Genomic DNA, 15,622 nt, shown 5'->3' with positions numbered 1-15,622 from the left:
CTCTTTCATTCTATATGGATCGCACACGCCAGTTCCGGGTGGACGACCAACTCTTTGTTTGTTACGTGGGTGCGAAGAAGGGACGGGCGGTGCATAAGCGGACCATCTCTCGGTGGGTCGTCTTATGCATCAAGGCGTGCTACTCCTTGGCTAGAAAGGAGCCTCCAGTTGGGCTGAGGGCCCATTCCACTCGGGCCACGGCGTTATACTACTGCCCTGGGTCGGGGAGTACCCCTGCAGGATATTTGCCAGGCGGCTACGTGGGCCTCGCTGCACACCTTTGCGAGGCACTACTGCCTGGACAGTTAAGTCCGGAGGGATGGCTTCTTTGGCCGTTCCGTCCTCCAGGACTTTCTGGTGTAAGTATTGTTTCGCAGACCCACCACCGGGGTTGGTATTGCTGGGGTATCTATTCTAAGGTAAGGAATCTAATACTAACCTGTTTCTTTCAGATGAACAAGTTACTTACCTTCGGTAACGATATATCTTTAAGAAACAGTAGTTAGTATTAGATTCCTTACCGCCCCACCCACCCATCCTCCCCACTCTGCGAACTGATACCTAGGGTTAAGGTAATCCCCTTTCAGGGCCCTAGGTTCTTGGCACCAGTGTTGGTTCTAGCATGGCTCTGCGTATCTGGCGCGGAAAAGCTGTGTCTAAGAACTGACGTCAGCGCGCATGGGCGGCGTCCAAGTACTCAGACGACGTCATTCCGGCGTAGACGACGCCGACGACGGACGCGGAGCCAGAGACGACACCTAACGACGCGCAGGGGTATTGCTACGCAAAAATGGCCGGATCCAGTCTGACGTCTGGGGATATTCTAAGGTAAGGAATCTAATACTAACTACTGTTTATTACAGATATATCGTTACCGAAGGTAAGTAACTTGTTCATCAGGGGATACTCTAATGGTGAAAGGGGTAGTGAGCCTTGACCCCTGCCTACCAGCCTCTCAGTGCCACAAACACGACCCTGGGTACTTGCCTTGACCCATGACCCTCCTGGGTTGTGGGGGTCGAAGCCACAGCCTCCCCTCCAACTAATGGAGTCCTGGACTCGAGCGCAGTGCTCCTAGAGCTGCTGTCTGGGAACTGCTCCTCCTCCTGTTTTCCGCTTGTCCTTGGGCACCGTCACCCCTGTTGGTCTTCTCTCCTCCTCTTCGGTTTTCGCCTCCGCGTCTTCACTCATCTCCTCTCCTGCTCCCAGGGGTTCGGGCGACATTGTCTACCCCTTCTTATCCTCCTGGCTGTACCCGATTGGTGCGTCGTCGGGAGCATCTGCTTGGTCTGCTGGTCCGCTAACCCGACTTCCGGTTTGGCAGATGGGAGCCTCCATGTAGTGATGATCGGGTAAAACGCTGGGTGGGATGCCGTGTGAGACGCCGTGTAGTGGAGGGGAACCCTCACAGTGCCATCAAGCGAGTTCCTGTCCCAGAAGTAGGTTGTGGTTGTTATTCCCACTACTTTCTGGTGCCCAAGAATGACAAAGGCCTGCGTCCTATCTTGGATCTCAGGAACGTCACCCTGGAAGGAGAAGTTCAAAACGCTAGCTCAGGTCCTGTCTGCCCTCGACCCTGGAGACTGGATGGTAGCGTTGGAGTTGCAGGACGCTCATTTTCACATCCCCGTCCTGCCGGCCCACCAGCATTACCTACGGTAGGTCACAAGCACTTTCAGTTTACTGTGCTCCCCATTGGCATTAACTGTGCCCTTCGCCTGTTCACGATCGTGATAGCGGTGGTCGCAGCTCATCTGTGCAGATCAGGGGTTCCAGTCTTCCCCTATCTCAACGACTGGCTGTCGTCTCCCACCTCAGACTACGGCCGACCTCCTGCATTCGCTGGGGTACTCCATCAACGTGTCAAAGTCACACCTGACTCCCTCTCAGAAGCTCCTCTTCATCGTAGCAGTTCTGGACGCAGCACAGTTTCAGGTCTATCTTCCCAAACAGTGGTCTGGGATTTTCGGGCTAGGATTCCAATCTTTTAGCCTCTATACCGGGTTTCTGTCAGGATGACCCTCTGGCTACTGGGCTTGATGGCATCCTGCATCCTGCTGGTGGACCATGCTAGATGGAATACGCGGGCTCTGCAGTGGGACCCGAAGTTCTAGTGGACATAACATCAGGGGAACCTGTCCGATTGCGTCCAGATCTTGAAGGGCACTGCACACCATGTGCAGTGGTGGCTAACAAACCAGGACTGCATCGATAACAGAATTCCCCAGCCAGAGTTCACAGTGGTGGCTGATGCATCATTTCTAGGATGGGACGGCCTCACGGGGAGGTGGAGATCAGACGCCTCTTGTCAGGCTGAGTCCGGGCTCAACATCAACCTTCTGGAGCTTCTTGCGATTTGTCTTGCACTTAAAGCATTTCTTCCCTCAGTCCAGGAAAGAGTAGTGCAGGTGTTCACGGACAACACCACCGTCATATGGTACTACAACAAACAAGGCGGGGTGGGGTCATGGACCCTATGTCAAAAGGCCCTCTGCCGATGGACATGGCTGGAACATCAGGGCATGTTGCTGGTGGTTCAACACCTGGCAGATTCACTGAACGCCAGGTCGGACAAACTCAGCCACAGGTGCATGATAGATCACAAATGTCGTCTTCACTCGGAGTTGGTGCAAGGTCTCTTTCAACAGTGGGGAGAGCCTTGGTTAGATCCATTCGCCACCGAAGAGAACGTGCAATGTCAGCAATTCTGCATGTTGGAATTTCCAAGGCGGCACTCGCTAGGCAATGCTTTTCGTTACGAGTGGAGTTGCGGTCTTCTATACCCCTTTCTGCCTGTACCACTTCTGCCCAGAGAGCTGAAGAAGATCATGCGCGACCCGGCCCAAGTCATTCTTGTGGCTCCGGATTGGGCATGAAGAGTCTGGTATCCCGAGCTGCTACACATGGCCATCGATCCTCCCATCAGACTGCCTCTTTGTGAGGATCTTCTGTCGCAGCAGCAGGGGACTTTCCTCCACCCGAACCGGTCCAGCCTCCAACTCCTTGCGGGTCGATTGAGCGCAGCAGTTGACATCGTTTGACCTGCCTCCCGAAGTCTGTGATGTTATCTTGGCAGCCAGGCGACCCTCCACCAAGACGGTTTACACCTGTAGATGGAACAAATTTGTGGCATGGTGCGCAGCAAAGGCTGTGGATCCCATTTCTGCCCCTCTTTCTGAGGTTCTCTTGTTCCTAACTCGGCACCAGAAGCCCAATCAGTTCCACCTAGCAGAGAAGCAATAAGTAGATCCACCAGACGGGGGCCGACAACACACTCGGCGGTTAGGGGCAATCCGTCAATACCAACACGGTCATGTACAGGTCACTCAGTCCTTGGGCATCAGATGTGGAGCGCAGGCCAAAATAGCGCTGTGTGACACGGGGTCATAATTTCTAGGATAGACACTCCAAGCGCGGGCAAGAACGCTGACCTCCATGTCGCTGAGGTCCGAGAAACATGCAGCACAAGTCTGTCCCAAATCCAATAGTAGTTGCGATGCTGTGCCCAATCCAAGATGGCGGCCCCCCGTCCTACCGACCCACGCAAGCAGCCTCCAAAACAAAGAGAAAGTCTCACGAACTAGCCGAGTGGAATCTCCAAGGTGTGCATCCGTGTCTGGGGCAGCGCCCTTAAATCACCTCCGTCAGCGCAGGTCCAGTGCTTTTTCCGCAATGCCGTTCAGTGGACGTCTTGGCCCGCACAGCCGCGTCGTCAATTAGCCTCAGCCGCCGGTGTCGACCTCCGGCCCCTCAGTTAGCAGCCCAACTCCATCTCGGCCCAGGCAGAAAGGACTAGATTACGGGTTGCCGGTCACGCACGGACGCCTAAGTTGCCGTCTGCTATGCCCCAGGTCTTCCGACGCCTCGTCGAGTCGGCTCCGAGCTTGTGCGAGCAGGGGAAGGCAGGATTTAAACAGGATTCATGTTGTGGCAAGCGGAGCTCGCTTACTAAGCGGCCATCGCGTTGCCCGTTCGGCCACTAGCAAGGAATCTATAATTAACTGTTTCTTTCAGATGTAAAAGTTACTTTTCGGTAACAATCTATCTGTAAGAAACATAGGTTAGTTATAGATTCCTTACCGCCCCACCCATCCTCCCTGTCCTGCGAACTGACTTCTAGGGTTAAGGATTTCCTTTCAGGACCCTAGTTCTGTGCACCAGTGCTCAGTGTCTTGCATGGCTCTGCGCTTCAGGCATGGAAACTCCTGTACAGAACTGATGTCAGCGTGCGAGGGCGGTGTCTAAGTAGCTATCGCAACATCATCCCAGCGTCCAAGACGCCTACGACGAACGCATGCCTGACCGACGCCAGCTTTCGACGCGCAGGAGTACTGCTGATTAAAAACTTTCCGGATCCAGTCTGACGCCTGGGGGTAATTCTAAGGTAAGAAATCTATAACTAACCTATGTTTCTTACAGATATATTGTTACCTAAGGTAAGTAACTTGTTCGCTAAGACTTCTCTTAAATGTGGTTAGACCCTTGAAGAAAACCTGTTTGTGTGTGAAGTGTTTATGGATTCTTAGCTGATCAGATCCAGCTGTAACAGAAATACACTATTTTTTACAGTAATCCATTATAACTTCATAAGCCAACATCTCTTAACAAGTACACTGGTCTTTTTCACACTTCATTAGTTTTGTGTCAGTTTTGAGTTGTTGCTATAGTTTTGTGCCTGCTCTTAGTGAGTGACTCTCTAGTTAAGATATAGCCTACCATGTTCCTTTTGTTCCTCTGATCTGCCATTTATTGTAATAATCCTATTGTGTTTTTCAGGCCGGGAGGTGGTTTGTATGGCATTGACAGTATGCCGGATCTACGTAAGAAGAAGCCCATCCCTCTGGTTAGCGATTTGGTAAGGTTCTTTTTAATCTACTTTTGAGGACATCACCGTTTTTTATGTTTTATTACTGGAATGATCTTGTCGCCTTTCTCTTCAAATCTCCATTGTGTGTATTCTCGAAATATGATGATGCAATCAACACTAAAACAGGAGTCACGAGGAGGAGCCAAGATGGCCGCCGGAGCGGACGTGTAAGCTCTCGGCTCCGCCGGCCCTTGAATCCTGCGCCGTCATCCTGCCTAAAATCCTGATGCAAATCCCCTTCGGGATGTGCAGTGAAGTGCGCTGACTTGGCCAGCGCTCCTCCGGATCCTCTGCCTGCCTGGTGTCCGAAAATATCCTGCTTTTGCCTGCCGGCCCTGGACCCCAGCTTGTGTGCTGTGCACCGCCGGACCTCCGAGGCTTTGTTCTGCCCGGGCTGCTCGCTTGGAGCCGGGGAGTGGGGACGCTGCCACGGCTCGTGCGGCAGCTTGTCCTGCACAGCCTGCCGAGGCTTCACCGTGCATTGGAATTGCAGCGCGATCACTTGGAACGGTCGCGTTGGGTAACACGCTCCTTCGTGAAGCTGACGGTGGGCTGCCTTTACTTCATCGCTGCTCCTGCCTGGCACCGGCGAGCTCCCCCCGCCCCCACCGACCTGATTGACGACCACTGCTGATACGGTCCCGCACGGACCTTGGCTGGCGGCGAGACGGACCGGAGCCGTGAGTTCTCATCGATTATCGGCGGTGCCTCCGGGGACCCCCCACCCCCCCCCGGTTTAGCGCTATATCGTGGACAAGATGGCGACGCCTGTCCCCCTGTATCGTGAGGAAGATGGCCCGTCCTCGCTTGGTGACCGCGAGTCCATGGACACACAGGGGGTCAGGTCGCGTTCACCCTCCTCCGACCTGGAATTCAGGGAACAGCAGCCTGCGTGTTCACTTAGGGATGTTCTGGCCGCTCTGTGTGACCTGAGATCGGCGCTAGAACGTGGATATGCCACTCTGGGCGTGCAGCTTGATACCATTGTGTCCGACTTGAGGCGGGAGTGGAAGATCTGTCCCCCACAACGACCGGACCCCCCCGTATGGTTGGCTGACTGTGATACAGTGTCCTCGAGGGTTCGTACTAATGTTGCTACTGTTTCTACTAAAACTTGCAGCACGTCGAAGCCACCGGTCGGACCGGCTGACGATACTTTGTTTCCCTCCCGCCCTGTGTCTGACACTCAGCCTTGCCTGGTATCGCTACTGTACCGGGCGCTCAGAACGTGGCCTCACGCCCATTTGCCTGCTTTGCCTTTGAGACTTCCACCCTTTCCAATGTGGATCTTTTATCAACTAAATGTGTCGGAGTGTCTCTCGGCTGGGGACAGTGGACTTCCTGGAGGCTGGCGACGTCCATCTTGCGTTTGTGTCCCTCCCCCTTTCCCAGTGGAGCCATCTTGTTCCTTTGTTTTTGTGGATGTTAGCTTCACAGGGGGGGTGGGAGTAGGGGGCCATCCGCGTTCGGGCCAGGGCTAGGCTACCCCCTTGGGGGACTTGATGTATCGGCGGGTGGGGACTGGAGTGGGACTGCTTATGGCTTGACTTGTATGCCTATTTGAAGTGCTTCACCCCAGCCACAGTACTGTTTGCTATTCTGATTGTAATGATGAGACTTGGGGTGGCAGAGATTGGTGGGGCTGGCGGAGACCGAGAGTACGTGGAACTGACCTCTTCCCGACTTGCTTTCTCTTCGGGTGTTATAGATTAGAGTGCTCTTCTCCCACTCCTTATATACAGATGTTATAATTTTTCCCTTGTCTCTCCTCTGTGTGGGGAAATGTGTGGACCACCCGCAGACCACACACTGAATCTTCCGGCTGGCTGGGTACTATTAGGTAGCGCTTAGCTTTTGCTCTTGACGCCTCCTTAGCGATACTGCATTATGGTTCACGGCACGATCGAAGCCTCCCTTGACTATCCTGATATCTGGCGAGCCGTCGGCTCTGTTAATTCTCTGGGGTGTTTGACCTGCCGATAACGACTATTGGGACGGGGGGTTGCCAGTGACGGGTGGCGTCCATTTTAACTCGTTGCTTTCCTTTGTCCGGGACGGCCATCTTGGTTGCCGGCTGCCCCCGGCTTCACATTGTTGCACCTCTGATGGTTTCTTCTTGCACGACCGCAGTATTAATATCCTCTTGCTGGTCTTCGTTGTTGGGGCCTTGGTCCTGGGTGACACGGGGGTCTGGAGGTGGGCTATTTGTGTATATCTGTTGTGAGGTCTTTTACTTTTGGAGCTCCGTTTGGGGTATTAACCATTGTTTGACTCGCTAGTTTAGCGAGCTTGATAATTGTTGGCTCCTCCCCACCTTTTTCATTATTGGGGGGTTTTAGACTAGTTTGTACACTTGTCTTCCTCCCTATATGTCGAGTGAGACGCTTTTTCTTTTCTGCTGTTCTTCTGATCTTGGCTTTTACTTTCTCTTTTTCCTTTTTCTCTTTTCTCTTTCTCACTACATTTCGGGTTTATGGGGCGACAGACACTCTGCTGGGGGGGGGTATGCCATAGCCTCTGCATGTGTGTAGGGTGGGGGGGTACGTTTTAGTTTCGGTGATTTCTATGGTATCTATTTATGTCCTTTTTATAATTTTTTCTTTTCTTGTTCTGGGTCTGTCATGAGGGTTCTAAGGAGCGGGTAGCGCTGTGGGCGGTATGTCGATGTGGACTGATGCTTCTGTTGTTGGGAATTGTGCCGCCAAACTGTTGGGTGTTTTCATTATTACCATGTTTATTGCTGCCTGTACGTACTGTAAGCGGACTGTATGGACTCAGTTCTCCTTGATTTAATTTTTTCGTTTTATGTTTAAAAACTTTTAAAATTAACCTTCACTGCTCCTCCTCCTTGGCGGCATGATTCAATATTGTGTAATTGCTATTATTTGTTGCTGCACTGCCTGATACCGCTGGGGGGGCCTAAATTGTTTGCTTTCGTGCTCAATTGTTTCGTGGCCGGCCTGACGGTTGTAGGCCCGTATTTGTCCTTCTTTTTCATGCACAATAAAGGTTTTCAAAAAATTTAAAAAAAAAAAAAACAGGAGTCACATGGAAAGCAGTTGAAATGCACAGATACACACTATTAATTTTTATTTTGATGGTTCCAGTCTTTCCCTATCACACAGATGGAATGATTAAGGCACATTTATTTATTTAAATTGTTTTTTTATAGGGCCACCTCTCAAGTTGGTATTATAGTGTCTTATATATAGCTGCATGATAAACTTACTACAACAACTTCAGAATCTACCAAACAGGCCGGGAAATTATGAGGGAGGGCTGGAAATAGGGAATCTTGTGAAGAATAAGGAATGTATCAACTGCTAGTGTGTGTTCTTGGTTCATTGAGGTAAAGTCATTTATCTTGAAAGTTTTAGTGAAGGTATCTTGTGAATAGCTAGTTCTTGAGTCCCTTCTGCAGAAGGAAAGGATATCAAGGCTGTTCTTAATTAAATATATTGGCAGGGTGTTCCAATTTGTTGGTGCGGATCCAGAATAGGATTGTCTTCGAGCTTGCATCATTTTGAATTTCTGGGGTTTTAGAGTTGAGAGTTTTTGTTACTGAACTCTCTTATGCAGATTTTCAGATCTGATAGGTAGCTGTGCCTGCCTAGGTAGAGTGGTTTGTGTGATAAACAACAGACTGAATTTGCTTCTAGGGGAAACTAGCAAAGATCCTTGAGGACTGGGGGAATGTGGTCATATTTTCAGTGTTTTGTCTTTTAGCAGTGATCAATCTGCCGTGGAATGCATCTGCTTTGATAGGTAGAGGTGAGATGCTTGGCGGCTCAGTTAGAATCACATTGCCTCTGTCTACTCTGAGCTTGCCATTGATCACCGATTGCTCCTGGATTTGCAGACTCTGTTAGTATAGTGTGGTCCCAGCGATCCTACAACCTCTGGACAGCTCCATTCCTTTGATTGACTTTCGCATTCCATTTATTTAGTATATGGTTTGTTACACCCCTCAGGCGTTCTTGTAAATACTGTGCGAACTCGTATTTCCTTTCAAGTATTGTCATGTGCTTAGCCCTCTGACCTCATAAAGAGTTCAGAGGTGTATGCTAGTTAATAAATATCTGTTTATTTTCATAACAACCTGTGTGGTGTCCTTTCACTTGGTATTCGAGGGGTTATATGTGGTAAAACAGCTGGCTTCACATGCCATTCAGAGTTTAGCCTAAAGACTGCTTTTGTCCACGCTACTAGGATAGCTGGTCTATAAGGTTGACTTACAACCAAGCACCATAAGGGTTATTTGGACTGATACAAGGTGATCACTAGAATTAGTGAGCATCATATATCAGGCCAACTTCTCACAGTGCATACCTTTATTCCTTTCACCAACTTCATTTTCTCTTTTTATACCTGACTTACCACTGTTCTTCACTGAAAAGCCAGTGACAAAACGAATTCCATAGAATTGGGCACACCTGCACTTTACCCATAGAAGGTCAAAACCCTTAAGATCTTAAAGAATGTTTAAAGGCAGACTATCATATCTCGTTCCTTATTTGCCTTAAACCATATAAAGCTTATGGTCACCTAGCCAAAAAAGCTTAAACAAGACTGTATTTATTCTCCTTGGGTTTTAGATGACGCACTGTTTATTTTTCTGAAGATTCTTCACTATTCTCAACGTTGCGCCTCTCTACCTTAGAGTTGTTATAAAGTAAGGGTTGACCCAATGGTACTTGGACCTGGGTATTCAATGTTGTGTATAAAGTGGTCCCAGTCGAGGTAATATTAGAAATGCACAATCACAATTTACATGCAATAAATATAATTTGAAAAAAACTTTTTAGGACAAGTTATTCTGAGGAATGTTATTTAATACACATCCTCAACTGTAGATCAGTTGTCAGAGCAATCAACAAGAACAATAATAGACATTTACTCTTATTGCCCAAGAGGAGAGGGGCGTGGAAAAGGAAGGACAGGTGAAGGAGGGGACCGTGATTAGGATAGTGTAAGAGTTAGATAAGTTTCAAAGTAAATAACAAGTGGTCTTATATACATTTGAAATTCAGTACCACATTGACATATGTACATTGTCATTCAAATATTTATACATTTGATATTCCTATCCCAATAGCACAATAACACAGCCACTTAATGTTCTGTTGTTAATGGGTGGGAACAAAGGAAGGATGTGTCGACGTTCCGACCCCAAAAGGTGTAGGCTGAATCCTGCCCTACTGCGGGGTCTTCTTCAGGACAAGTGGGGGTTGAATACCGGGGTGGTGAAGAAGGGCACCTAAAAATTAAAACAAACTATTCAGTTTGGGAAGATCAAATGTTATTCCTAATGTATGCTGTATTAGTCACACCATATTACCTAAAGACACCACACCCGGGTCGTGTGGCACCGTCTACAGTATATGTTGGGCCAGAAGGCTCCAGTCAAGGGGGAGAGCGCGTGAACCTAAAAAGAATTAGGCTTAAATTATGAATGCGGGCAATTACAAAATGCGTCCCACATTACAATACATTTACTTTCCACACACCATGCTTAAGTGACAAAGCATCCAGAAATACCCAGCCGGGTTAAAAACAAAGAAATTAGTCATACGTAGGAGGATGAACCAACCAAAGGCTCACCAGGATAAGACCACATCATATGGCCACATTAATAATCCAGAGTGCTGTGGAATCTATGACCATCATAGTCCATACAGTTTCAGGGAAAAGTGAGGTATCAGCTTAGTAGCGATATTGGGATGTACCTCTCAATGTCATTTAAGAAGAAAAGTTTTATACAAACACAACGATTTCAGTCGCCACAATTCTCATATTGATAATTACCTAAAGTTCATATACTCGAGCAGAGCTTCATATGATGAACCTCGTAGGCAATCTTTACCAGGATGTACTTAGGGGATAACGTTGGGCCTAAATGGGATGAAGTAAGGGATTTAATTAAGATAAAAAAAATGCCCCATCGACTAAAACAGTGTCTTAGTGGCTCCACGAATAACGTGTCTGCCTGTCTCACCGTAAAAAGTTGTGGCGCTGGCATTCAATGCCGACTTCAAACTTCAATCAAATCCGATTACGGGCTGTAGTTCTCAAGAAATACGGCATGGTACTTCGTCTGGTTTCTCAAATTAAGTGAAACCCCGGTCACCACATCGCGGTTATTTAAAAGCTGGCGTGCGCGTGTTTGTGCAGCAGCTGAATGTCTCCCAATCGTGTAGCCAATGACGAACCCTTAGTAGTTTGGAAGAAAGACTACTTCATTGTAGTTTTGGGACCGGCTCAAGTTAAGCCTAAACAACATTAGGAAGAAAGTTGGTTTTAACAGATCTCAAATCATTTAAGGTAATTGCGCGGGGGAATTCATACAAATGAATTTGTCTGTCAGTCTCAGCCCGTGTTTGAAAAAAGGGCAGTGGGCAAGAGAAATTAATAATTTGTTCGGTTCAATGCCTATTGCACAGACATTCTAAATATGTTTGTATCCACTGTGAATTACTGAGTGAAGTTACAAAACACAATCGTCAATGGAGGTCGATGTCTTATATGGTTCAATGGGTGGGGCACATCATAGTGGAAGATCCTACTGGGGGTCCGTAACTGTACATAGAGTTATTAAAATATTCTATCTCAATTAATAACCTGGAAGAAAAGGTCATTGTGGCGGATGGTATAACACCTGTATCGCAACAAAAATACATACTCGGTATTCAGAGTACCACATGAAATGTGCCACAATATCATGTTTGGTTACACCAGTTTGAGTAATACATGTTCCAACGAAACAAACTCCTCGGTTGCAATCATACAGATAATAGAACATTTTATGAACACTTTATAGACATTGTTGTTCTGATCCTCTATGCAAGATCTGAAAGAGAATTCATCAAGAAAAAATATACATATCATAGAGACAGTTAATGTAGACATGCTAACTGGGCAGAGCTAGTGTCTTGTTCATTTAGCCCATGTTGTATAGTGTCCAAATGGTTCATCCATTTACTTTCCTTAGGTTAAGGATAGCACTAATGTTACCACCCCTAGGTCCTAGGGATACTCTTTCGAGGACCACCCATTGTATCTCTTCCACAGTGTGGCCTGCCCTTCTGTAATGGTCTACCAGTGGTGCCCCAATGACCTCACATCTGATCCTACTCTGATGCTGGAGGATGCGTGCTTTGACTTTCTGCTGTGTTTGTCCTATGTAGGATAAGCCACACGGACATAGAATGCAATAGATGACATTGTTTGTATTACAGTTTGTGAATGTCTTTAGGTCTATGTTGTGATGTTTAAAAATAAACTGTTTTGTTTGTAAACACATGGGACAAGCTTTGCAATGTCCACATCCCATTGAGTCCCATCCTAAGCAACCAAATGTGCCGCTCCAAACCAGTGCTATATATCTCCCTCATTGACTGACAATAGGTATATTAGGTTGACAACAAATCCATGGCAAGGCATTCCTTATGACACATCACAACAACCTGGTCTCCAGCATCCCCCATAACTGTATATGACACACACCAAAAGTCATTTTCAGAGCCCTAATCCAGCACCAGGCAGATTGTTATTCATGCACATCACACTAAAATGCAAATTTGTAAGTGCACACATAACAAGTAGACTGTGTTGTAATTGGAGACATAATAGTTTTGTAATTTTTTGGAAATGTTCATATTGCGGGTTACAGAGCTTAACTCACCCACATTACGCATTATAATTGTACATTTGCACAATCGCTTCCTATTGCAAAACTTGAAGAAGCACCGTGGTTTAGCAATGATCCTAGGAATCGGTATATGCGAGCCCCCCTCCTCTTCCTAGCTACCACTACCACTTTTGGACTTTAGGCAATGATAGTCCATCTGAAAGCCAGCAACCTCATTCATTTCAATGCTACCTATTGAGTGGCAGGGAAAGATCGTTGAATAGTGTGCAGACTTCACAAATTCCATGACTCACCATGGTACAAGGGGAAACTTCTGCTTTCACTGAGGCCAACACTAACCCTTATCTGCTTCCTACTGAATTTCTGTACAGTAAATGGCCTGTCCTCGGACCACACGTTTTGTGCTCCCTCTAAATGCAACTCAGTACATGTTAAATTGTTTTTAAAAATGTAATTAAAATTCATGATGAGATTAATGTAACCACTGAAGTGCATACTTCCAAAACAATATCACAAACACTACCATTAACTCTCAACATTGGAGCACCACAGTCAAAGGCGTTGCCATTCATCCCCAGCTTGCGTATACCACATTTCCCAAACATATTTTCCAACATTTGGATTTTTTGCGATTGGAAATGGACAGCATGAGCAACATTTCTGTTGAGATACAAAAACACCCTTTTTCCAAAATAAATCTCTGTGTTATGGTAAAACTCAAAACCATCCTAATTCTTAAACTGGGCAGTTGTATTTCCAATCCATTCTGATAATTGTAAATGTTTGTATCTTACAAGAAAGGTGTGCACCGGCTTAAAAAGTAATAGTTACTTCTGCGCTGAAAAAACCTGGCTATAGAAGAAAATCCCCTCGAATCTCAGAACACTAGTGAAGCTACTGTTCCTGGTTACAATCATTGGGCAGGTTGTTGGAGGACAACTTAGGGATCACAAGGTTGGCTGAAGCTACAGTCCGGGGTTCAGCTAAAACACAGCAGAACCACCCTGTGGAACCTCTTCGTTCTTATTGGTCTCTTAGCAGCATTCAATGCTGTCCCCCATGAGATGCTGCTTAGCATGCCTGCTCTACACATAGGTAGTGATGCTTCGATTACAACCTAAAATTAATTTACAAAATAACTGAAATTGCAGTGTTCCACAACACCTTCTCGGAATGATGAAACCTGAAGGTTTTGAACACGTCTTTTAAGCCTTGGCTCCCTCACACCATACAAAGAATTCACATTGGCCTTACCAGTTCCTCCCTTGCTCCCCTTTCAAGCGTGCGTACTACACTCTGCAGTGAAACCCATCACCCGAGCATAGAAAGTCACCCACATCACACCCTACCTCACTGACTTACATTGGCCACCTGATGATCAGCTCCCCAGTGTGGAATAAATCATGGGTTCCACTGGAAACTGTTGAAATGAAATTGGCCGCCACACCAGCCGTACTACTGAGAATTGGAAGCATTTCTACTGCCTAATCTGATGAATCTTCTAACATTGTGTACAGAGAAAGAGGTCTGCACCTATACGTGCACGGGAGCAATAACTGTGTTATTGAAATCAGTGTGATACATGTATCAACTTTCAAATTCTTTTTTTGTTTTGAACATTGACTAGTGAAAATGATTTCTTCTCATCATGCTGGAGTGCATTACAACAGATCTGAATGTGTTTAGTGAAACTGTTTGGGACCGCACTCAGTTTAGAATCTTTCCTGCTGTGTAGTATCATGTAGTATAGATTTTACACTCCATGGTATACAGTAATATGTGATTTCCCTGGTCCTCCAACTGCGTATAATGAAATTAACCTATTGTAATTCTTTTATCTGCTTTCAATCCTTTTCTCCAGGCCATGGTAAGTGGTTTCCAGGAGGTACGCCCCCTTCCTCACCCCCTCCTCCTTACAGATGCCCCCTAATTGTTTTTATTTTTAGTTGCACTTTATCTTCTCTGCACATCTAATTCCACTTATTTTATTTTGAAGCTTGACATGCCTCAAAGCATGTTCAGGCTCCTTCCCCTCCACATCACTGATTTGATGGACCATATACAGTGCTGCAGTGCTTCCAAAACCTTTCTTTGGGCAGTGTTGGCCTTTGTAGGCAAAGGTCAGGAATCGTGTGATGATTGTCCCATGTCTCTCCCACTCCTTCCATACTGTGCCTGCCGGTGTCCTTTTATGGAAGCCGGAGGACAAACCGACTCTGGTTTTTTTTACTGTGGCAACAGTCTTTGTGATTACACCCCTAGATGCTTGGCAGGATATGGTCATTATATTCAGTGATGGATCCTGAATGGGAGTCATGCTTCCATTCAGACATAACACCCATCCTCTCTTCCTGTGGATGGATCTCTCCTTTATCCTTTTTCACTTGGTGCACCTTTCACAGCCCCATAAAGTCATCCTTTTATCCCTGAATACCACTGCATGCATGCTGTGGGGTTTTAGACGTCAGTCTGCATGAGGAAGACCTAGCTGCACACCCAGCTCTCCTTGGTTCTCTTGGGGTACATATAAATAGTGGGGTTAGCATACCCCGAATTGCATTGTAGCTGGTACGTGTCTTAAATCATGTGCTACAGACTGTCTGGTAAGGAAACACAGGCAGACATTTCACAATCTGCCTCTTATAGTTAATAACAGGCGCATGAGCCACTTCATAATTTTCTTTAAGAATGACTAACTTTTTATTCTTGTTCACCATACAGCATCAGCTTGATGTACTCTATCTTTAGTTGCCATTCTAGTATTATCGGAAATAATGGACTCCTCTCTAATGAGAGTCACTGTCATCATTATTGAAGATCAAATTTTTTTCGGCACAAAACAAAAATCTCCCTTCCCCGAAAGCCATGCTTCTGTTGATTATTGTGAGACCAGACACAAGCAGCAGTCATGCTCACTTGACCATATCAAGAAGCCTGGCTAAGACCAACCACAATGAGTTAGGGAAGGTAAATGGCTGAAGTCTCAGCCTCAAAAAAGTGGTTTACATGCATTGATCCGATTTAAACACATTATTTTAGTTAACGCTATGTAATACATTTTTACTCATCTCCCAGTCATTCTTGAGAAATATGTCAAAGTTTATGAA

At 46.7% G+C, this 15,622-nt stretch overlaps 1 protein-coding gene across 4 annotated transcripts in view; it reads left to right on the top strand.

The window, feature by feature from the left end:
- UNC13B (unc-13 homolog B) overlaps nucleotides 1–15,622 on the top strand; it is a 3,024,149-nt gene that overhangs the window by 1,736,273 nt on the left and 1,272,254 nt on the right. For all 4 annotated transcript variants that reach the window (XM_086960243.1, XM_086960242.1, XM_086960241.1 and 1 more), the window contains one exon: nucleotides 4,777–4,855. In XM_086960243.1, the coding sequence (XP_086816369.1) occupies nucleotides 4,777–4,855 (79 nt within the window). The remainder of the gene's footprint in view (nucleotides 1–4,776; nucleotides 4,856–15,622) is intronic.

The sequence above is a fragment of the Lissotriton vulgaris genome, chromosome 3_1 (assembly GCF_964263255.1).
Source record: "Lissotriton vulgaris chromosome 3_1, aLisVul1.2, whole genome shotgun sequence".
NCBI classification, from domain to species: Eukaryota; Metazoa; Chordata; class Amphibia; order Caudata; family Salamandridae; genus Lissotriton; species Lissotriton vulgaris.
Note: the sequence above shows the minus strand (reverse complement) of the source record. Positions and strands in the feature narration are given on the sequence as shown.